Raw genomic sequence first — 24,985 nt, forward strand, 5'->3', positions numbered from 1 at the left:
CCACTGAACCACATTAAAAACTCAACTATCGCGAAAATCCGCTCAGTGTTCATTTTTGATGGCTCTCTGAAAAATAATATGTCGTTAAAGAACAAACGTAGAGCGATTTTTCACTTATGACACAAATTATCTCATAACGTGACTAAAAATGTAAAATTTATTAATCGGCCAATTTATTGTGAAGTTTAAAGTTTTTAAAAAAGTTCTTGTCTCAGGTAAAGGCACCTGTCATGTCGCGTTTCAAGATGCACTGACAAAAGCACATCATTTTCATCAAGATATTATGAGGTCCTTGAAATAGCGAGTGCAGTGCGGAGTCACCGCATCAAATCAATTGTAAAATATTGAACCGGATAATTTATTTATTGTTGTTTGTTAGCGCGTGAGATTAATATTTCCTTTGTGTTCTCCGTCTAATAACCTAAAGTGAATCGAATGACAAACTGATCAGAGTTCAGCAAACAAACAACTTTGCACTCCAAAAATTGAAGTCGATGATCTTCAAACCTAATCCATTATCTGTGTCATTGGATGACAATACGATAAGCGTTGTTTTGAAACACAAGGTATATTTTAGAAAAATACGTCGAAGAAGTTTGAGCAAATATCATCTTTGATCAGTTAGTGCATGAGAACGCATATTTTATTTGTTCCTTTTTCTTATCGAACTCTATCGCTGAATGGTCTAAAGTGTCCATGACGCAAATGATATGAAAAGTTGGGATACTGTGGATATTTTTCCTAGCAAAAAACAATTATTATACTATTATTTTTCGATGATTTTATATTCGATAAATAAGTTAACAGCGTAACTATCTTATCAAGTATTCTGCGAGCAAATACGGTAATAGCGCAAGAAGTTCAATAAGTATTCTCATGCATACACATTAAGAACAAAACTTTCTTAGTAATTATTTAGTGTACGCAAAAATTTACAGCGAAACTAACTCATCTACTAGTCAGCCAGCGGATTAACCATCAACGAATCTATCTTCACGTCTACAGCATGCATATTGATTAACAGCGAGACTTATAGAGTACTTACAGTACCAATATATCAATAATGCGTTTATCTTATCTAGTATTTATATGGGAATAAATTGCCTTAAATAGTCTTTAGTGTACGAATAAATGAATAATGCGCTATTTATCGATCTTTTAGCAGGAGAAGAAATGATCGGTCTAGGCTCTGTTTGCAGCTGACGACGTTAGGGTTGACAAGCTTTTGGCGGCTAATCAGTTCCGTTCTCCTAGAAAACATACGACACAAGAAATAATTCAAATGTTTATATCGTCTAATTAATGGCAGCGAGCGGGTGTATACAAAGTATTTGTTTATGTTTATAATCGAGCCTGGATCTAAACTAAACTGGGCCTAAAGCTGTTCAGCCGTTTCTAAAATAGATATAGTATTCATAATTTTTTTAATTCAACTCTAAAGTTTTTCTAAACACTAAAATTTATTTACTTTTAAGCGACAAGAAGACTGTAATAATTTTACGAGTATCAGTTCAGAAGTTTCAAAAAGAGAATTGGTATTCATAACATTTTAAATTCGACTCGAAAGTTTTTCCAAGCCTAGAAATTTATTCACTTTAAAGCGGCAAACAGTCTGTTATAATTTCACGAGTATCAGTTGAGACAATTTTGATTCTAAATAATAATTTTAATTTTTTAATATAAATAATTATTTATAATAATAATAATTTTAATAAAAATTTTAATTCTAAAATAGAATTGTAATTCATAACTTCTTGAATCCACCTCGAAAGTTCTCCAACACCTAAATATTTATTCAATTTAAAGCGGCAAGAAGTCTGTTGTATGTAATTACTCGAGTCGAGATGTTTCTAAAATGGAATTAGTATTCATAACTTTCTGAATTCAAGTGGAAAGTTCTTCAAAACCTAGAAATCTATTCACTTTAAAGCGATGCGCATAATTTAGCAGTGAAACTAGCTTCTTGATTACTTAGTGTTCGAATAAATTTACAGTTTAATTGATTTGTCGAGTTTTAAGCAGGCGAATAAATAATCAGTTTACGTTCTGTTGGCAGACCAGCACGCTACCAGGTCGTTAAGCCTGTTTGTAGCTCATCAGTTCCGCTCTCCTAAGACACTTCCGACGCAAAGTAATAAATTAAATATTTATACTGTATAGTGACGACGAGCAGGTGTATGCAAAAATATTTGCCTATGTTTATAAGCAAGCTTAAAACTCGGCCCGAGGAACATGGCCTAGATCTGACGAGTGCAAACCGCTACCGCTACATTGCCTTAAATGTAGAGCCGCTACCGCTACCGCTACTGAAAATGTAGCGGCCGCTAGTAGCGACCGCTACATGTAGCGCGCTACTGCCCACCTCTGGATATCAAACACGTTTGATATTGCAAAAAAAGATTCACTTTATTTATTCCAGTGCTCACTAATTTATTGCTGGATTCGCTCACACTGTCTTCTGAATTTCCCCCCTTGCTCGTAAAATGTTTTATTTAATGTCATCCATCAGCAGCATTATATATGCGATGAAGACCCTTCAACCTTAACATTGAAGAGAGAATTCTAAATTAATAATTGATTTTATTAAAGTTATTTGTTTCTTTACTGGATATTGCGCTAAATTTATTTTTATTCAAAAACTGTTGTTTGTTTTCACTGCGACATAGCGTAGAGCAAAAAATATTCGGGGGATTGATATGTATATTACAACACTTCTCTTTAACTTCACTTCTTGTCTGTTTGTTTGTTTGTCTGTCTGTCTGTCTGTCTGCTACAAATCTTGTAATCGAAATTTAATAAATTTTTTACTTTTTGAAAATTAGATGAGAAATTCATTGTACATCTGTAAGATTGGTGATACTGGATTCTTTGGAAGTGTTGTCTTTAAAAAGTAATTTTTAAACGTAAATTTTTATTTTATTTCTTAAAAAGCGAATTTCTTATTAACGGATCGATTTTTCATGCTTCATATTTCTTCAGGAACGAGGCTCCCGGATAGCTCAGTTTTTCCTCAAACCCGAAAATTTTTTAAACCGTCACTACAATGTCAATTCTGCCCAGCACACTCAGTGCCCAGGGGTGGGCTGAGTGGTGCAATGGACAGTGGCGGCCAATACTGTCACAAGCCCACCTAGTGGGTCTACCAACCAACAGAGTGCTGTGGTCCCGAGCTGCAGAGTATATGCCAGCAGACTTGTCCGCTGAAGAGGTAAGTTGTAGCATCGCAATGTTACCCATTAATCACTTAAACTAAAATCGAATCGGTGAACAAGATCATCAATTGAACGAAGCCCAATATATTTTAAATAATTATCAATATTTCATTTTTTTGTGAAGTTATTATATGCGCATATTTTACATTATATATATTTTTAAATAAATACTAATGATTAAATTGGCAGCAAGAAGCGATGGGAAGTCTTTGTTTACTGAGCACTGTGCTGCATCCTTTGGCTCTGCGATACCCACGGGATCCATCAGTGGACCTTCAGACTCTGCAGTGGCTGCTGGACATCTTCCTCTCAAGACAATGGAAGTGCAGAAGGTTAAATGATTGCTTCGAAGCGTGCCGGCGACTAAAAGAAATGAAAGATGACAAAGAATCAGAGCTTGTGTACAAAAGCTACGTCTTAAATGCGTGCAGCAGGTTAAATGATTGCTTCGAAGCATGCCGGCGACTAAAAGAAATGAAAGATGACAAAGAATCAGAGCTTGTGTACAAAAGCTACGTCTTAAATGCGTCCAGGCTTCAGGATTATGAGATCAATGAATGGATTAGAAATACTCAAATAAAAAATCAATTCAGTAATGGTTTGGTGGAAGAAAGAAGTCTAATTGCAACAGAGTATTTAAGCTGTGACGGCCCTGCTGATCCGACTCATTTAAATTTCAAACTCAATCTTGAAATCGTGTCAGCTGCTCGAAAGCCTAACCAACAGCATACATTGCTGGAATGTTCAAGAGAAGAACGACTGCATCATATAAGCACTCAGGAACTAAATTTTAATGCAGCAGAACAAATGGTTCTTAACCAAAGAAACATAACGAATGTTTACTCCAATATTAGAAACGATATATTATTCAAATATTTGTCTTCCAATGTCGACATCTTAACAGGGACACAGGCAACTACGGATCATCTTATTACAAGTGCATTCATTTCAAACGAGCACAGCTACGAAACGCAGCAGGAATCTGTCATCTTGGATGATTGGAGCCACGAGACGCTGCAGGAAGCCGGCATTGCAAACGAGCGCAGCCATGTGACGCTGCTGGAGGCTGGCCGGGGCATAACCCGAGGAACGACGGGTCTGACCAGCTGGGGAGGGGCGGCGGTCATGGCTGAATGGGTGGACAACAATCCACAGGTAGGTTATTACTTGAAACACTTTAATTGGACAATAACAATGCAAGGGTGGGTTAATTAAAACAATTTAATTGGACCATGACAATCCTCAGGTAGAGCGTCGATCATACCTGATTGATTGAACAGTTGTAGTCGGCTGACAATAAAAATCAGGTCATTTGAAGAATAATGATAACATCATGATATCTTCAGCAGCCTTTTGGTTTCCAGCTTGGCATATATCGCAAGATCCTTGTAGCCCACAACTGTCATGGCATTGGTAATTCAGAGAAGACAGCATCGTCTAAATTTTATACTGAAACTTAGCAATTTCAACAAGAGTTTAAAAGGCGTTCTACGTTAAATGCAGTAACAGATATTTCTTCATTCTAAATAGAAACCAAACTACAGAAGATATAGCTACATATAGAATTAAAATTATATGAGAATTTTCATGAAGCGTACCTACAATAAAAAAGAACACTTCGTCGCATTTTATTTATAGTGATGGAACAGTAGTCAGTGCAGACTGCAGAGCTTTATTGTGACATTATACATTTATTAATCATATTAAATTATAGAAGTTGCACGTGATAAGTAAGAGTTCTGCGCTAAATTATGGTATGAACGGATCTTTCTTTCTTACACATAAGTTACTTATTAAATTTATAGTATAATTTTATATCCATGATAACGGGACTTGCGATTCACGAGCATTCAGGTATTCAGGTAACCAAAATTTAAATACTCATGCTTTTTCAAACTTAGTCTGTCCAAACAGTCACAATTCTTTCTCCAATAGGACGTCATGGGTAAAAATGTTCAAAATTTGTAAATATATATGGTATCTGTATGACAAGAATCCAGTTACACATTTCTAACAATAATTTCTTTAAATAACTACTTTACTAAAATTTCACAAGCATATTATAGAGATTTTTCCACGACAGGTGGTGCGAGGGAAGCGGATTCTGGAAATCGGTGCAGGCGTTGGATATCTGGCGGCTTCAATTATCAAAAGATTTCCCCGACATAATTCAATTTGTGCTGATAAACAAATGCCCATCAGCACAAATCAAAGCAAAGAAGTATACCGAAAACAAACAATAACTATTGATGATGACCACGAATCAAATCTCGAGTTTACAGATATACCAGAAACGTTAATTTCATCAAAATACATGGCACACAAAAGAGGTTCCAAGCCTAAATCAAACATCCGCGACTCGGACAACAAAAATAGCGGATACAAAATTAGAAATGAAACTGGAAACCACGCGAGCGAATTAGTAATTACCAGCAACCTCGACTCGAAAATCAAAGCAATGGACTTCCAAAGTACTATAGACGAGAGATCTCAAGTTCAAAATGTAGTTCCTGAATTTCCAAAAGAAAATAAAGAATACGACGACAATTGCGGGATCATCGCGTACACGGCGACCGATTGTCACCCACACGTGCTGGACCTGCTCCTCCATAACCTCGTCTTGACCGACGAACGATTTGTGAGTTTAAAACTTTCTTTATCATTGCACAGAAATTTCAATAGTGTAAATTATTATATAACAGTTTCCAAAAAAATTCAAAATAAAAACTTTCTTTATCATTGCACAGAAATATCATTAGTTTAAATTATTATTTAAAAATCTCCAAAAAAATTCAGAATAATATTAATTTTACACAATAGCAATGACTGTATTGATTTTTTCGATGTAGCTTCAGTCGTTTCAAATTAGGGAATTAACCGATAACTGTCGGAAATGAACTCTGATCTCCAACAAACTCGAAAAACATGTTAATTTTATTCTTGCACAGCGAATTTAGTAGTTTTAATGGTTTCCGATGAATTTCCTAAATTTTTCACTTATGACACAAATTATCTCATAACGTGACTAAAAATGTAAAATTTATTAATCGACCAATTTATTGTGAAGTTTAAAGTTTTTAAAAGAGCAGTGCAGGTGTGACAACAATCAAAGATACGTATGAGATAAGAAAATAAATTATTTATTCTGTTATGGTTTTATTAGCGAACTTAATCAATACACCATTTGTTTGGCGATAACGTAGGCGACAACCGGTTCAATCGTGGATTTTACTAATAAAACTTTCTTAATTTCTTAAAATAACTATAATCAATAACAATATCAGTTAAAAACTATGATGATAGTTAGCTATAAAAGTTACATCAATTCAAACAAATTTGTTGTTTTTTTTGTTCGTTCCAGAAAACATATACACTTATTCCCATGTTTACATTAATATAAATGCATCGAACACGCATTAATGAAATTCTCATAGCATATATGTTTTCGAGATAATGTCTTTGATCAGGAATAACATGCTATATTCATGACGCCATTTCGAATGATTTTGATCGTCCTAACTGATCATCTGCGTTGACTTGACCAGTTATGTTATTTATTGATTTATTCTTAAATTAACTTAAAATTGAATTCATGTCAGCAAATTCATGTGTGTATTGAAAGTCGGAATAGAAATCAAATCTATAACATTAATAGCCTAGGAACCCAAATGAGATTTTTCAGAAAAATCATGACTTCTTTACTACAGTTTTCATTTTGCGTGAGAATCAGACATATGTATAAAATGAAATGAAACTGAGTACCGTCACTGACACAAAAGTTACCACTCTGCAGATACTGCACAGCAGAGACTCGCCTCTTGTACCTAAAATCAGTATATGAATTGAAGTTCTGCAGTGGCAGAACTTCGATTTGTAGGCTTGGATTATCACAGAATAAGAATAAAGCTGTTTCGATTTCGCCTGAAAGTTGTGGTTAGGTTTTGTTCAGATAATAGATAGTTCACCTTAAAGACCGGCGATAGTTCATGTTAAAGACCGGCGATAGTTTATCTTAAAGACCGGCGATAGTTCATCTTAAAGACCGGCGATAGTTTATCTTAAAGACCAAGTGCTGTGGCAACGTTAGTGGCAACGACGGTAATAGTTCTTATGCCAGTTCTTGTCTCAGGTAAAGGCACCTGTCCTGTCGCGTTTCAAGATGCACTACGAGCAAATAAGTTAACAGCGCAACTATCTTATCAAGTATTCTGCGAGCAAATAAGTTAACAGCGTAAATATCTTAACGAGTATTCTGCGAGCAACTAATATAATAGCGCAGGAAGCTCATTAATAGTTCTGGTGCATACACATTAACAACGAATCTTTCTTATTGAATATTTAGTGTTCGAAAAAATTGACAGCGAAACTAACTCATCTACAATCAGCAAGCGAATTAACTAGCAACGATCGTTGCTATCCTCGCGTCAACAGCATGCATATTGATTGACGGCGAGACTATCTTGTTGAGTACTTACAGTACCATTTTATCAAACACGCGTTTCTCTTATCGAGTATTTAGATGGGAATAAATGGTCGTATTTTGTATTTAGGGTACAGGTAAATGAACAATGCGCTTTATTATCGAGCGAAAATATGCCAAAAATATTTAATTATGTTTATAATCGAGCCTAAAAGTGGTCTCAAAACTGTTCAGCGGTTTCTAAAATAGAATTAGTATTCATAACTTTTAAAATTCAACTCAAAGTTCTCCCAAACCTAGACATTTATTCACTTTAAAGCGGCAAAATGTCTGTTAAAATGTCACTAGTATCAGTTCAACCGTTTCTCCAATAAAATCACTATTTATATCTTTTTAAATTCAACTCGAAAGTTCTCTCAAACCTTGAAATTTATTCACATTAAATTGGCGAAAAGTCTGTTATGATTTCACGAGTACCCTTTCAGCCGTTTCTAAAATAGAATTAATATTCATAAATTTGGAAATTCAACTCGAAAGTTCTGCCAAACCTGTAATTTTTTTCACTTTGAAGCGGCAAAAAGTCTGTTATAATTTCATGAGTATCTGTATCTGTTCAGCCGTTTCTAAAATAGAATTAGTATTCATATCTCTTTATATTGTACTCGAAAGTTCTGCCAAACCTAGAAATTTATTCACTTTGCAAAGGGAAAAAATTCTGTTATAATTTTCCAAGTATCAGATCAGACATTTCTAGAATAGAATTAATAATCGTAACTTTTTAAATTCACCTTGGAAGTTCTCCCAAACCTAGAAATTTATTCAGAGAATAATTCTTTTGCGAGTTACTGTCTCAGATAAAGGCTTCCCGTTCATTTAAGGTGCACTGAAAAAAGTTCATTTATCCACCGAGACATTATGAGGTTGTTAAAATAACGACTGCAGTGTGGCGTCACTGCGTCGAATCCATAGTCAACTATTAGGCCTGATAATTTATTTCTCGTCGAAAAACCCAAAGCGAAGAACAATCGACCGACGAACTGATCAGAGCGTGCTGCGCTTGCGTCGCCTGTAGACCTTGCGCTCTTACGCATGGCATTAAGATCAACCAAATAGAATATTATAAATTAGGTCATACAACCTAAAATTTTTCGCATACGTAAAACTTGAAATTATTGCTGTAAGGCTTCTTGCTGGACGTCTGCCAAGTTCGAGTCAATTAAGGGACGCGGTTGAATCGCACACGCCGAATTTAATCGCCCAAAATCATCTCTTATCATGTTACACTGTACAACATTGCAATTTAGCATTCATATTAAGATGAAATAAAATTAAAGAAGATCTAATCATCACCGATCATAATGCTGGAACCACTCCAATGTTCTCTAAGTTAACATCCCATTTGATCCCTTCAGAATTATGCAATAAAATAAAATTTTAATTACTTTGATTATTTCCACACAAATGGATGAACAAAAAAGCAGGCGGTGGTATGCTCGTTGAATGCTGTGGTAGAATTACTATGTGCGATCTTAGAACATGGAGGAACATGAGGATAAAAATAAATAAATACACAATTTACTAGAAATTTAAAAGCGAAGAAAACTCCACAAAAATTCAGCATTTCTCTATTGAAAACGTTTCGGAGACCAGCTCCATCGTCATTACGATAAATCTAGAACACAAGTACAGTCAGAAAATTAATAAAGTTTGGAGTGAATAGATAGGTATTTCATTATTATTCTGCCCTTTGCCTGTAAATTTAGGTATTAACTTTTGTTGTTGTTTTTTCTTTGGACTCCAAACTTTATTAATTTTCTAACTGTACTTGTGTTCTAGATATATCGTAATGACGATGGAGCTGGTCTCCGAAACGTTTTCAATAGAGAAATGCTGAATTTTTGTGGAGTTTTATTCGCTTTTAAATTTCTAGTGAATTTGCGGTTCAAGCAATCTAGTGACATTATTACACAATTTAAATAATTGCTAATATTATTTTGGTGCCTCTAATGTTAGAGCAGCGATTCTGGACGGAAAAACAAACGATGGCCATATTAATGTCTTAAAACATTATAGTTAGTAAATGAGGACGCTCTGTGTGGGCTTCTGTGATGATTTAATTGAACAGAATAAACTTTCAAACTATTCGAACGAGCATTCAATGAGCAAATGAGTATACATTATACGTATCTTATCGAGTTTACGGCATGCCGATGAATTAACAGAGCAACTAATCTTGAGTATTCAGCATGCAAATAAATTAACAGAGCCAGGTACTTAATAAGAATTATGATGCGTATAAATTAACAGTGAAACTAGCTTCTTGATTACTTAGTGTTCGAATAAATTTACAGCTTTATTGACTTTTAACAGTTTATAAATAAATTTACAGTTTAAAAATTTACAGTTCAAGTTTTAGGTAGACGAATAAATGACCGGATTACGCTCTGTTGTCAGACCGGCGGCAATCAGGTCGTTAAGCCCATGGTTGAACTATATAAGGTTGACCCACGAGAAGTTCCGCCTTTCAGTTCAGCTATCTTGTTACGTCACGTAGATCGAGAAACATAAACAAACCCGTCATTCTCAAGACGAATTGGTTGACTGGTTTGATCGCATATCGGTGATTGGTTAATGCTTGTGAGGTCACAGGCGAACAACGAACTACATCCGCGAAAATAAGCTTCTCATGGGTCAACCTTATACTAGTTCAACCGTGGTCAAGCCTATTTGTGTCTCATCAGTTCCGTCGGATGTGACTCATCAGTTCCGGCACATCCGACGCAAGAAACGAATGAAATGTTTATACTGTATAATGACGACGAGCAGGTGTATGCAAAATATTTGCTTATGTTTATGAGCTTGCTTAAAATTCGGCCCGAGTAACATGGCCTAGATCTGACGAGTGCATCGTATACATGTCAGATTTTTGTATTTGATTTTGTACACCAATATTTTAGGTCCCATGCAGGTAATGAATTCATTTATAGTGAAAAATCTCACCAGTTTTCAGTGCTATTTTATTATATTAACAAAAAATGCTTAATTTATATGAAAAATATTGTATAATAATTAAAATTATTTTAGGTTACTTCGTTACTATCTGTTTAATTACCTATGAACCACCTTATCCATTAAATAATCTGAGTGATCAAGCAAGTCACTAAGATCACTGATTAATCATTCCACCTTTAATGATGCAAATCTCACGAATAACGTTGTTACGAGATTCGAGTACAAATGTATAGCATTGTAATGAGATTCGAGTACAAACGCATGATATGATTATCTTGAGAGACAGAACATCAGTAAGAGTGACCGTAAAGTTGGCAAGGCGCCTGTGTTGTGTTTAGCGACGACTTTTCGTTGCCAAGATTCGCTGTCGTGGACACCGGATGACAATAGAGTGACGACGATAGATGGTTTGAGTGTGTTTGCTTACACATCTATCACTTGCAAGGTCATGGGATCGGGCAAGGACCTTAGCAAGGGCATCGCATCTGCCAAGATAAAGGCCTTGACGTTCGGCGGTAGTTTTAAGCATAGAGCGGATATTATGTTGAAAATGACGTGGATTAATATACAAGATTATCATAGAAAAATTTCACATTCTTGCTCTCTGTCCTTCTGTTTAGTACAAGATCTTGAGGGAGAGTCTCCTCAACTTTAACCGTAAGCATATGGTTATGGGTTGCACTCACTTTCTGAATATTAGTTTGCCCATATATTACTTGCAAGGTCATGCGATCGGAGATGCGAATCTTTGATCTTAATCAAAAGCTCAGAAAACAAAAAGCTCGAAGTGAGATCATAGCATCGAAATTTTCATAGCATCGTTGTTGTCTGGAACAAGTCGAAATCAGGCTTTGTTATAATAATAAATTGTAACTGTTTATTACCGGTTTGTCTCCTAATTAGTAATAGTTACGCCAATTAATGTGATTTCTGTTGAAGTTTGGCCTCAAGACCCAACGGGTGTGAGCGCCAGTCCCATAGCCCAGTTGCTGCTCAGCTGTTGTCCCTACCATGACGTGTCGGTAGATAAGAAGAACCTTTGTTTGGTAGTTGAAAAATATGTCAATGCAATATTTTGATATTCTCCCTGATATGCATAGTTGAAGTTTTCATACTTTAGTCTTGGGGAATATAAATAACTAGTGTGAGAATAGTTCGCTAAGCATTGACAATAATCAGAGTGAAATGTAAAATCTTGGAAATTATGATGTAACTTGGTCACGAGCAAATCAGCGAATTATTGCATTAGTTAATTCGTACAAATTTTTTGTAATTGAGCCTCATTCCAATTGTTAAATACGAGACCGACAAGAATGTGTTTTGAGTTCGACTCGAGAAACAAAACAATTTGTTGTTAAAAACATACATTTTATGAAGAAACACAAGTTAAGACATCATTTTTGAAGTCAAATCAAATATCAACATGAACTACGTACACAATTAATAAACAATCAAGAACAGCAAAAGTTAACCAAAATCCACACAAGCGTAAATTTTTATTATGAATGATTTTTTTACTTAAGGATCATATATGTTCGCTTCAAGTCGAAAAAAGGAATATTTAATTTTACCCCAACAAGAAGGGGATGTTTATCGATGTTTATTCTCCTAACTGATGAAAAGAAATGTCCGTGGCAATAGTTTCGTGGCAACAGATCTTGGCAATGGTTTAGAGGGTTTGAGTTTATTTTATTTTCAGAGAATCATTCTTTTTTTGAGCTTTATCAAAAAATGTGTACGGATTTTTATAGGCAAAAATTTCTGATTTCGTAAGGTTATGTGATTTATATCCACTAATAATAAAAAAATTAATTTTGATTATTGATGAAAATTTTCTATTGCTGAAAACAAATAGTTTATCCCTAGCTTAAATGTGAGACAGTATGAAATCCTTAGATTAAAGTATGGTATTCGATCATTTTTGATGAACCAAACTTCAGAAGTAGGTCATGAACGACATTTTTGGCCGCAATTTGATAAAATGACTTCGACGTGTGTTGAATTTTAGACTAAATTTCTAACCGATAAAATAAAAAAATATAAATATTGAGACTCATATAATTTGTTTAAAACCGATTTCACACTAAAGGTATCAGACAGCTTTATTGTACAACCGATGACAGACCACAGATATCAACAGAGCTGGGCAGCGCTACTTGGAAATGTAGCGGCGCTACCGCTACCGCTACAAATTCTTTCTCCAATAGGACGTCATGGGTAAAAATGTTCAAAATTTGTAAATATATATGGTATCTGTATGACAAGAATCCAGTTACACATTTCTAACAATAATTTCTTTAAATAACTACTTTACTAAAATTTCACAAGCATATTATAGAGATTTTTCCACGACAGGTGGTGCGAGGGAAGCGGATTCTGGAAATCGGTGCAGGCGTTGGATATCTGGCGGCTTCAATTATCAAAAGATTTCCCCGACATAATTCAATTTGTGCTGATAAACAAATGCCCATCAGCACAAATCAAAGCAAAGAAGTATACCGAAAACAAACAATAACTATTGATGATGACCACGAATCAAATCTCGAGTTTACAGATATACCAGAAACGTTAATTTCATCAAAATACATGGCACACAAAAGAGGTTCCAAGCCTAAATCAAACATCCGCGACTCGGACAACAAAAATAGCGGATACAAAATTAGAAATGAAACTGGAAACCACGCGAGCGAATTAGTAATTACCAGCAACCTCGACTCGAAAATCAAAGCAATGGACTTCCAAAGTACTATAGACGAGAGATCTCAAGTTCAAAATGTAGTTCCTGAATTTCCAAAAGAAAATAAAGAATACGACGACAATTGCGGGATCATCGCGTACACGGCGACCGATTGTCACCCACACGTGCTGGACCTGCTCCTCCATAACCTCGTCTTGACCGACGAACGATTTGTGAGTTTAAAACTTTCTTTATCATTGCACAGAAATTTCAATAGTGTAAATTATTATATAACAGTTTCCAAAAAAATTCAAAATAAAAACTTTCTTTATCATTGCACAGAAATATCATTAGTTTAAATTATTATTTAAAAATCTCCAAAAAAATTCAGAATAATATTAATTTTACACAATAGCAATGACTGTATTGATTTTTTCGATGTAGCTTCAGTCGTTTCAAATTAGGTAATTAACCGATAACTGTCGAGAATGAACTCTGATCTCCAACAAACTCGAAAAACATGTTAATTTTATTCTTGCACAGCGAATTTAGTAGTTTTAATGGTTTCCGATGAATTTCCTATGGTAAAAATTTCATTTGCTGTAGGTGTTGACTCTCGATTTACTCGATTGTATGTGATAATTAAATAATGGGAAAATAGCATGATAGATTTGACTCGAGGATATTTTCTTGACTATGCAATTCTGCGGTACAATTATTTGTAATTATTAGCTATAGAGAAAATTGTAAGAGTCATGTTGTAAAATGGTAAGAGTCGTGGATCATGTTAAAGTAATATCAATAATATCATAACTAATATTGCTTGAGCTGCGGTCAGATGCCGAGTGTGGGCGCGTTGTCAGCTCACTGCGAGCTGCAGAGTCAGCGGCTTTCAGCTGACGAGCTGCCTCCTGGCGAGGCGTCAGCGCTACCCTGGACTTCACGCCTCCCTTGCCTCAGCCTCAGAGGCGTTCAAACCAAAGTAAACAAGAACGTTGACAACTCAACGCCTCTGATGCAGTACTTATTTAAACCAAAGTACACAATTACAGTAAACAATCATAAACTGTGATGCAGAACAACAAAAAATATCATTGCCGGTCGATGAACAAAATATCATTGCCGGTCGATGAACAAAATATCATTGTCTGCAAATATCTTCGATGGACAAAAATATCATTTCCGGTCTGACACCACTCGAATAAATTTCCGGCCTGATTATACCGCTAAAATAATTTATATTCGAATATATTATCTGATTGCCGCCCATATTATTTAAATTTCCTTCCGAACTGATTGCGGGCTCAAATAATTTATATTTACATTCGGTCTGATTAGCAACCTTATATTTTGTTATATTTTGTTTCAGATTTGATTGTAATGATGTAATTGCGGGCTCGAGTAATTTATACTTAATTCCCGGTGTGATTATTGGCCCAAATAATTTATATTTAATTTTGCTAAGGTGATGCAACTGGACTGGCAACGTCCAGACGTGTCATCGCTGCCTCACAGCGACGTGGTCCTGGCAACTGACGTCGTCTACGCACGTCATCTGCTGGTACCGCTAGCTCGTCTCATCAGGTACGTATTTGCTACTTGTTAATTGAGTCATATTCATTCCCTAGAATAATTTACATACAAAGTATTGTACATTTTTATTATACTCGTAATAAGGAAGTCCGGAATCAAAAGTTAGTTTGTTCAAACAGATTTCTTACCAGAATTTAACAGAAAAATATCGATGAGGAATACTCATGTTTTATATGTGTTTAGTTTAATTAATTTAAAAAAAAATCGCTGAACGCCCTATATGTTTGCATTTTCCAGTCAGCTTCTGACGAGGACGGAGTGTAATAGCGATGTGATGAGAAAAATATTGATGAGGAGTACTCATGATTTATATGTGTTTAGTTTAATTAATTTAAAAAAATCGCTGAACGCCCGATATGTTTACATTTTCCAGTCAGCTTCTGACGAGGACGGAGTGTAATTGCGATGTGATGTCGCCTCTGCCACCAGAAGATGCAAGATCTTGCTGTAACGGAAGCACAAAGGAGGCTTTCATAGCTTGCACGAGGAGAGATCCCGAAACTATTCTGGAATTTTTTGCTGCTTTGAAAGCTGAAAATTTATCTTACTCAATTGTTTACCAAGCCACGCTGGACGCTGAGTCTGCCCTTTTTGTGTATAATGAGTCACATGTGCCGGTCAAAATTTACCGTATAGTCGCTAATGAGAGGAAGCTTGGGTAAAAATTGATAATTTGTGGCAGATAATAAGATCATATAATGTCCACAAGTTTTGGAACGATGAGATTGCAAGAAGAGTTGGAAGCTTAGCATCTTCTTGCGATTTCATCATGGAATTAAATCTCTACTTTATCAATTGTTATCATGCATTGATTCAATTCAATGATTTTCACTAGCACAAAAATACTCCTATAATTTGCTGTTCTACAAATTAATTGTTAAATAATGCCCATGTAAGTCAGCGGAATCGAAGTATAAGAGCTTTTGTCGGCAAAAATGCAATGCTATATTATGGACACTGATAATTTTCTCACGAAATACTAACAAAAGCGTACTTGTATGATGAGGTCAAGGCTTCGAATAGATATAGTTTAAAATGTTGTCGTTCGATCATTATTCCTACGTTTCCGTAACTATGTATAATTTTCAAAAAATAAATTTTCACAAAAATCTATGTTTCAACCGTATAATAAATTGAGCTGAAACATGACATTGCAGTTTATGAAAAAAAATCTACAACATTGGGGCTATAAAAAAAAGTTTAATTATTTAAGCTTTTAATCAGGCCATGTTGGCCTGTCGCCGATTCTTAGCCACCCAATTATGATTATAATATGTTCAACCCGTAAATTTAGCAAAAACTCTCAGTATTATAGCTCAAAATTTGGAGAAAATGATGCTTCTTTAAGTAAATTGCCTATGGAATTTTAATTTTGATTTTAATGCCCTTGCCCATTCCGACCAGAATTTGCAGCACTCGGTAACTCTAAGATTATTTTCTATGAAGTAATTCCTAAATTTTTATCGAATATCGAAGCTGCTAATGAGAGATCTGATCTTCACTGGGCAGAATAGCTGTTGGGAAATGAAACCAATACTTAAGTGGATTTTTATTCGATTATTGATGTTTCTTCAAGAATTTCCCATCAATGGGCGACGCTACTACATCAATAGCACAACAACAAAAGAATAACAAACATCTTTACTATCGCGAAAACACCGATTATTTGAAGGCTGAAACTCCTGTCTGCCCCTCCTAATATCATAAGGAAAGAAGTTTATGCATACCAGTTTTTTATTCCACCTGCTTTTATTTTCCCAGATCCTGAAATAATTCAGGTTGGATCGGGGTAATATTGAAAATTATTAATTTTAATCTCATGCCATACTTTACAAGGCATAGGTTGACACTTCAGGAGGTTTTCCTAAGGCAGAAACTTCTTATTAGCATAGACGCCTACACCTATATGAGTTAAAAACGGCTCACACAAACAGAGGACATCTACATTAGGACATTGTTCATTAGGAAATAGGGAAACATGACATGGGAACTTCATTCTAAAAATGATTCGAAGGTCTCTGAAATCCACTGATCCACGACAATCATTTCCACGCTGTTATCCTTGACTTATAACGATAATTAATGTAACTCATAAAGATGCATCAGCTCTGGATCAGGAATTGGTTTACTCATTAATTTATGAAAAAGATGAATAAAAAAACGCTTGTGCCCTGGTCATAATAGAGCTTATCCTTAATTTCAGAAAGCATACAAGACATGTTTGCATTCATGCTTTAAAGACATTTATGCTCAAAGCAGGTAGGCCTTGAGGCTCAACATGATGATAAGTTGTGACTCATAATGTGTGGATGTTGCAAACGTTGAATATAAATGATTAAAAACATACACCTAACGAATTTATACCATCATTCTGTACATCGGAGGACATGGCAATGTTTTAAAATTAGTCATGCCTCTCTTAATTAGACTCGTTAGATTCAAAAATTATTTTCTCTCTTCGAAACAAACCCCATAAAGCTGGCAAAACTGATTAGGAATAAAAATTATGAAAGGTACAGATTTCTTCACAGCAACGTGAAACATTTATAATTAATATTGACCTACCAATTGATGCTGGTGCCAGACGAACTTCACCAGCTGTCTCGAAAAGTTCATGCTTGTCTCGAAATTTTAAACGAAGTAAGTCACCAACATTTTTCGTTAAAATTCTATTCCAAATCCATTATAACATTTCCATGTTGATTTAACAATGTTCCCTGTACACAAGACCTTTGAACAGCTTTGACTATTATAAATGTTCTTATACTTTATGGATAAAATTCTAAATATTTATTTTGAAATGTATTTTTTAAATTTGAAGAATTTGTAATTGAGAGTTTTATATTTGGGGAATTTTTCTAAATATTTTGTGTTGTGCCTTACAAGTTTTGTTACCGCACAAGCTTCTTGTGATAAATTTGAATGACTGAGTTCAACGGCATTTTCACTGATATAATAATTCTTCTCTGAAGACAACATCTCATTTGCCTAGTTCATAGTCTCTGTAATGATTGATTTCTTCAAAATGTCCACCCCTCAATTATTACTCTTGAATCTCCTCAACTTCAACCACTTCTGAAGCTCCGGCATTACCTGCAGAATTTTCATCGTTTGCCCAAAAATCTTCTTCTTCTCCGGTGATAACAGCCCCCTGGGGACTGGCTTCTTCAGGAACCTCTTCCTCAACTTCGATCTCTTCGTATTCATATTCCTCATCCTCTCCAGGTACAGCTTCTTGTTCACCAGTAGCCACTTCTTTGTCAACTCCCTGCACAACAACCCCCACCTCTTCTTCTACCACCTTTTCAGTGTCGTCTCCTCGCAGCTCTACCACTTTCTCCTCCTCACGAACAACCTGCTCTTCTTCAGCCTCAACATCCACTTCTCCTGCAGTCTGCTGCTCACCTTCGAATGGTTTATCTGAACTACGGGACCTTAAAGGCAGAGTCACCTGCTCTACGGGACTTTGCGGTGCCTCTGGTGTTGGTGATTCAATCAAAGGTTGCTGGGTCTCGTATTCTTCATCATAAGCTGCCTGAGCAATGCGCTTAGTACCATCGGCAGCATCAGCGGAGACGTCGACAGAAGCAGAAATTCCTGCAAAAATAAAAATTTTTTACCTCTCAAACATGGTAGAAATTGTTTTTTAAATGCATTTCCAATACTATTATTCGACATCAAATTTTACCCATTAATAATATTGAATTCATCATAATAATATTATTAATTCAAGTCCTATATTGCCATAATCTCTTTAGCTTACTCATCGAAAAATATATAGATATTCGAAATTAATATTTACGTTTTTGCAATTGGACAATTTCAAGCAAATTTTCTCTGACTTTTGTTTCAGACAAGCTAGATCCCAGGCAATTATATGTAAATACTGATGAAAGATGATTTTATGAACTCATACTTAACAGTAATATTAAGTTTTTGTTTATTTCGATAAGTTTATCTTTTGAAATTTAACCTCGATGCTAGAGAGAAACAGTTCACAATGTCAATTGCTTTTCCTGATTATGGATCGCAGTAGTGGTGAAGTTATTTGACTCAATTTTTTCGGGAACGATACGTAAATTTGAAAAATTAATTGTTTTGTTATTGAATACCGAGAGAATAATTTCGAAACAGGAAAGCGACTAGGAAGACAATAAATGTGAGCAGGAGAGTAATGTAATGAAACCTATAAAAAATAATTAGATGTGAACTTCGAACGGTAATTTGAAATAGCTTCTGAAATTTGTTTTTCCATAGATTCCGGCGACGTTATTTATAGACGGTGATTATGAAGTTTTTATCATAAATATTAATACTTTGAAATTTTTTAAAACTTTTTATCTCGAGCACACAGCACTAGAAAGAAGATAAGCAAGTAACTTAACGAGAAAATAAGAACGAAAACTGCATGTCGGATAATGGTGATATATTATTTAAAAACCACACCTCACTTCAGGTCATATATGCATATGAAAATATGAAGTAAATATGAAGTTGATTATTAGTGCCTAATGAACTCGGATGACTGTTACCCTTTCATCAGATGCGGGGAAAAGAAATTTTGTTTCCAAGCATAATATTTTTTCTTTGTGAAAAATGATGTTGCGGGTCAAATGAAACGTTTTTACATTAAACAAATTCTTGTTTTTTTTTCTAAAATTTCAATAAGTCAAATGAAGGTAATTTAAAATTAATGAAGTTCCCGCTCATCTGTCTGATGAAAGGTTTAATGCCAACTCAGGTTGGAATATTACGAAACATTTTATATAAAACCACAATTTTACATTCTTTACAAAAACACACAAAGCAAGTTCATACAACTCTGAGTCAAGTTGTTCATGATTTTTGAATACATCAAAATGTGTAACATTCATTTTTTACGTGCATCATAATTATGATATAATTTTATTTATAATATTTTAAGCGACTTATTTTCAAGACACGCAAAATGGATAGCAGAAAATCCGTCAATGTTTCTAAAATCAGTCAATGATTCTAAACTTGTTCAATGNATTCAAAAATCAGTCAATGATTCAAAAATCAGTCAATGATTCAAAAATCAGTCAATGATTAAAAAATCAGTCAATGATTCTAAAATCAGTCAATGATTCTATAATCAGTCAATGCTTCTAAGGCAGTAAATGATTCTAAAATTAGTCAGTGCTTCTTAGTCAGTCAATGCTTCTAAAGTCAGTCAATGCTTCTAAGTCAGTAAATGATTTTAAAATCAGTCAATGCTTCAAAAATCAGTCAATGCGTCTAAGTCAGTAAATGATTCTAAAATCACAGTCAATGCTTCTAAAATCAGTCAATGCTTCTAAGACAGTAAATGATTCTAAAATCAGTCAATGCTTCTAAGTCTTTCAATGAGTCTTCGACAGCTCGTTCAATACTCCTCCAAGTTATACGAAGGCATGCATGGGCACACAATGCTGCAATAAACAAATAATATCAAGTCAAGTTGCGCAATTTCTCGTACTATCATACACATGTCAACTAATTGCACAGATTTTCCGTAACACGTGAGCAGGACTGACGCACAGTATTTGAGAGGCCAGGGATGAACACACGCTGGGCCATACTATCAAAAATAGTTAAGAATTCGTAACTCCATCAGCCAATCACAGACGGAGTTTCATGACCACAAATAACAGACGTGAAATCGGCCGCTAAATGTACAGGGTGATTTAGGGAAACTTCATGATTTGAAATCTCATTAAAAAATAAATAATAAACTTATCATTGCAATATAAATTTGTTTGAAAAAGACATTATCTGAATCACTTAGTTTTAAAAATTACAGAAGACAAATGACGGCCTCCATTGCCAATGCATTCATTTAGTAGATTTTTGAAGTTCCGTTCAACTCGCCGTTGCACATTCAAGGGTATGTTGGTGATGGCTTGGAGTATGTTGTTCTTCAAATCAGGTAGGGTCCTTGGACAGTCATTGTAAACAATTGATTCAAGATAGCCTCATAAAAAATCAAACCGAGCCTATTCGGAACCCGATCAAGTTCAGAGCCGATCAGGAACCCGACTTTAAGGACGAATACGGAACCAAGTACGGAGTGCTTGTTGAGTAACGACAATGGAACGGTCATTAAAAAAAGTACGCGTCGACAGCAAACGCACGTTGCTCACTTGTCCAATGCATAGTGGCAACTTGAATAGGCGGGACACAAAACTTCATGACCTTGCCTTTTATACGAAATGCTTTCCGCCCTTTTCCTACATCTGGTAGCTTGGCGCGAAACACAAAACAGGAAGTTTCCGTGAATCACTCTGTACTTGGGCCACTACATGCACTTAAACGAGTTTTGATAGTGCGGCTGTAGGGGCGTTAGCGATACTTACATGAGAGCAGGCGTGCCGATAGGAGAAGAGACAGGGAGACTATGCAGATTATTCGGCTAATGAAAAGAAACAAAAATTGAATATTTATGAACATAAAATGAACCAAGATAACAAGAAACATAAATTTTCAGCAAATGAAGATATATAAGGTAAATCATATGAATTTTATGGTAACCGTTATGATATAATAGCGTTTTGAAAGTTTTCTGTTCGATAAAAAACAATTATGCTACTTACTAATTTGTTATGGAAAGAAAATCAATATAATAAGCACCAAATATAAGCATAAGCTTATTTGCGTGGTTATATTTTGTACGAAAACATTTGATGTGTTTCATATTAAATTACATCGCAGAAATATTCGAAGGTTTGGTAATCATAAAAAATTTCGTCAAATTTTCCCATCTGATTTGGGAAATCAATTATTAATTTTTCCCAAAGTTTCATTAGATTCCAATATTTGCCTAATAAAGTTTGGAAGGCAATAAAACTGCCACGACAAAGGAACTTTCACAGCACTCTTGCTCTGGAATAAATTAAACTTATGCATAACTTATGCAGAATTTAGGACAGAAAAAATCAAGCAGAAAAGTTCTTCAATAATAAAAAAGTCTATTTTAACTCACCGGTGCCGCGTCAATTATCGTAAATTCAAAACAAATTTGTGATAAATCAGAGAAAGTATTACATGCATACAAACAGATGGGTTAGTATAACTGTGATGAATTGTTAAATGAATTGCCCAATTAATTGATGAGTTGTTATGAAACCTTGAATGTAGAAAAAATCAATAACAATCAAAAATCGTCGACAAAAACAATTTGCAACAATTTGATAAATATATTTGGAATGCTTGAAATGGGCCTTTCTAAAGAATCTCAACCTTCCAAATGATGGTAGTTGTGAGCTTAAAACACAGTAACATTCGTCTCTTATACACATCTAGATGTGTATAAGAGACAGGTCCAAGAGGATGCNTCTTCTTACGTCGCTCTTTGCGCTCCTCCGACACGTCAGGCTCGACAGCCTCCGACTCTGTGATGGCCTGCGCGATATGAGAACAATATGAAGTATTCACTTATTCAAACGTACTCATTGCAGACAATCAACAGTTATTTTATTGGACGAACAACCATCAATGTGAATGAACTAGTTCATATGAAGTATTCATGTAAGTATTTAAACGTTCCTATTGCAGACAATCAATTTGTTTTTTATTGCAAGAATAACCTTAAAAATGATTGAACTGATTTCAAAAGTGGATTCATTTTACCGGTGTTCAACAAGCATGTCGAGTTTAGAATATGTACAATAATGTTTATGTTCAACTTAAAAAATTCTGAAAGTTAATATTTAGAATTATGTTGATTATGGAAAATTTATCTGCTTGGTGACTGTAGAATTTTGAAATTTCTTCGTCAACTTTAAAATTATGCGTAATATTATATATGATTCTACGTGATAGTGATAATAGTGAGCGTACTAAAATCACGACTAGCGAGAGAGTCTTTTTTCATACAATGTAAAAGAAAATATTTCCGCAATTTGCCTCATTTTACATCACTTCTCTTTAACTTCACTTCTTGTTTGTCTGTTTGTCTGTCTGTCTGCTACAAATCTTATAATCGAAATTTAACACACTTCTACTTATCCTATCGATCTGAAATTTTGCACACTTGCGTAAAGTAGGAAGATAAACTTAGGGCAATATAGGAATAGAATTACCGACCAGGAGCATAGAGCTTAGGCTTGTAGTATCCTGAAAAATAACAATTAAAGCGATAAAATAAATAAATAAATAAAATAATAAGCCTAACAAGTGTCCAGGATAGCGCTTTTCGAACCTGTACACAAAAGGTCAACAGTCGATCGGCCACTATGGAATATCGGTAAATATGGGTGTTAAAAAATGCCATTTTTCCGATAATTCAATATGGCGTTCATAATCAAGCTTTATCTTAACCATGTCATTGATAACATGAATAATGGGATATTTGAGCTCCTTAAACTTTTTTGAAGAACCGTCATGTTCTGAAGAAGATTTCTATTCCAGTAATGACTTATATGCAGTCCATCGTATTTATAGTCACACGATAAGTATTTTGTGTTCATGTAGAAACAACGTAAATCACAGAGAGTAAATAGGACAAAAATATAGGAACAAAAAATTTTTCCCAACTTACCACTGCGATAGGTAGCGTCTGGAAATCGAAAATTTTTATCAATACTCTAGTCAATATAGATCAGTGAGCTTGAATAGAATGAAAGCGGCTCTCCGTACTGTTCAGTGTATGTCAGATTCCATGAAATGTAAACGTTTAAAATTTTCTACCATCAACATTGTAGTAAAATGTAATATATAATGTAAAGCGGGTAAAATCCTTAATCTAAATGTATCCAGAAACCACTGATGAGCAAAAACTCATCGGCGTTTAATTGCAATTCAGTTTCGAATCCAATGAAGCTACCCACTAGCCACCATGATGATATTGGCCAGTGATATTAAGATCTTCACTCGCACATATTATTCTTCCATGCATTTGCAACAGACAATATCAATGGCGACCAGTGCAGTGCTTTTGCCCACCGCTTCTCTAACGAATGAAAATTCGTGTTTAAGATGTTTCATCGAAATTATCAATTACTAACGCTAAATATTAGCACGAAAATTAACATCCTTGCAGTACAGTTTATTCCTAGGTTTATGTCACTAAACAACTAATAAATAACAATGGTCAATCAGATGTGAAATTAATTTTTTTTCCTCTTTAGATCTGACATGGACAGGTCTTTTAATTATTTTGATACTGAAATTAAATGTTCAACCAATTTTCCAGAGGAAAAGTATAATCACTCTTAATTAATAGTTCAAGATGGCCGAACTTAGGCCGTGTTACTCAGAAGAAAGATTACAATTTAGAAAAATCAATGTTGAACATTAGGTTATTGTAGGGAAACTGAATTTGCAGCTAAACGCGTCTAGGATAATACCAATTGTATTGTAAATATTATTATTTAATTATTTTCGAAAAAACGAATGCACTACTAAGGTGTGATCCAGAAATTTATCACTATGAATATTCATCCACTTCTATGTTCTGATTTTCAGTTGTGAATCCTCAGGATTTGAGGTGTGTTGGAATATAAGGTATTAAACAGGCAAGGACAAAGTACGAAATGTCTTGTTAAATATATTTACAGAATACTTAAATTATAGGTATATTGCGTATTTTCAAGCGTTAGTTACAAAACTTTTGCATTAGGTAAGGAACGCATCGCGAAACTACCGTCACTTATTATATTATTCAATGCCGGGCACACCATTTTTTTGCATTTAAAAAATTACTTCCGCGCAGATAATTAAAAAAAATAAATTGATTGTTGCAAATCTCGAAATGTGCATCTCTTATAACACATTTTTTTATTTATTTATTATATTAATTATTATATTATAGTACTGTTATTGAACAATTCTGCATACTCGGAAGAAAATAAATAAACGGCCACAAAGTACAGAAATAGCATTATAAATAATCATCATTACTTATAAAATTATAATAAGAATAGTGCATAATATGATGGAATGAAATTTTTCACGATAGAATCAAAGGTAAAATCCTTTACCCAATCAAATTGTTACCTAACATGTAACGATGAATGGTAGTTTAACCAAGAGATACCATTACAAAAGTGTAAGATCAATTGTTAATTTTCT

The 24,985-nt window shown here is 34.7% G+C and overlaps 2 protein-coding genes and 1 long non-coding RNA gene across 3 annotated transcripts in view; 1 reads left to right on the top strand and 2 right to left on the bottom strand.

The window, feature by feature from the left end:
- The first annotated feature begins 2,923 nt into the window (after nt 1-2,923).
- Nucleotides 2,924-16,106, top strand: LOC108676944. Its single transcript, XM_018165103.2, has 8 exons — nt 2,924-3,208; nt 3,402-3,544; nt 3,647-4,367; nt 5,296-5,850; nt 13,000-13,554; nt 14,160-14,303; nt 14,787-14,905; nt 15,288-16,106. Exons 1-8 carry the CDS (start codon nt 3,044-3,046, stop codon nt 15,574-15,576), a joined length of 2,691 nt encoding a protein of 896 aa, XP_018020592.2. The 5' UTR covers nt 2,924-3,043; the 3' UTR covers nt 15,577-16,106.
- A 1,671-nt stretch (nt 16,107-17,777) lies between these two features.
- On the bottom strand, nt 17,778-21,375 carry LOC108676945. The gene is made up of 2 exons (XR_001931202.2): nt 21,271-21,375; nt 17,778-18,511 (listed from the first exon to the last, which is right to left on the bottom strand). It is a non-coding gene; the product is annotated as an uncharacterized LOC108676945 (long non-coding RNA).
- Nucleotides 21,376-22,212: 837 nt separating this feature from the next.
- The window catches only part of LOC108676937, a 33,483-nt gene continuing 30,710 nt past the window's right edge, over nt 22,213-24,985 (bottom strand). Inside the window, exons 12-14 of the mRNA XM_018165096.2 lie at nt 23,454-23,471; nt 22,996-23,029; nt 22,213-22,315 (exon numbers count right to left, since the gene is read on the bottom strand). Of these exons, the coding sequence (XP_018020585.1) occupies nt 22,213-22,315; nt 22,996-23,029; nt 23,454-23,471 (155 nt within the window). The remainder of the gene's footprint in view (nt 22,316-22,995; nt 23,030-23,453; nt 23,472-24,985) is intronic.

This window comes from Hyalella azteca, unplaced genomic scaffold (genome assembly GCF_000764305.2).
Source record: "Hyalella azteca isolate HAZT.00-mixed unplaced genomic scaffold, Hazt_2.0.2 contig17807, whole genome shotgun sequence".
Taxonomy (NCBI): domain Eukaryota; kingdom Metazoa; phylum Arthropoda; class Malacostraca; order Amphipoda; family Hyalellidae; genus Hyalella; species Hyalella azteca.

What these genes read in the sequence shown, in the direction of transcription:
- LOC108676944 (XM_018165103.2), top strand. Translation starts at nt 3,044, where the DNA reads ATGTCAATTCTGCCCAGCACACTCAGTGCCCAGGGGTGGGCTGAGTGG. An exon ending in CAGACTTGTCCGCTGAAGAG is followed by an intron (nt 3,209 to 3,401) that starts GTAAGTTGTAGC and finishes TTAAATTGGCAG; the next exon opens with CAAGAAGCGATGGGAAGTCT. An exon ending in CCGCTAGCTCGTCTCATCAG is followed by an intron (nt 14,906 to 15,287) that starts GTACGTATTTGC and finishes TACATTTTCCAG; the next exon opens with TCAGCTTCTGACGAGGACGG.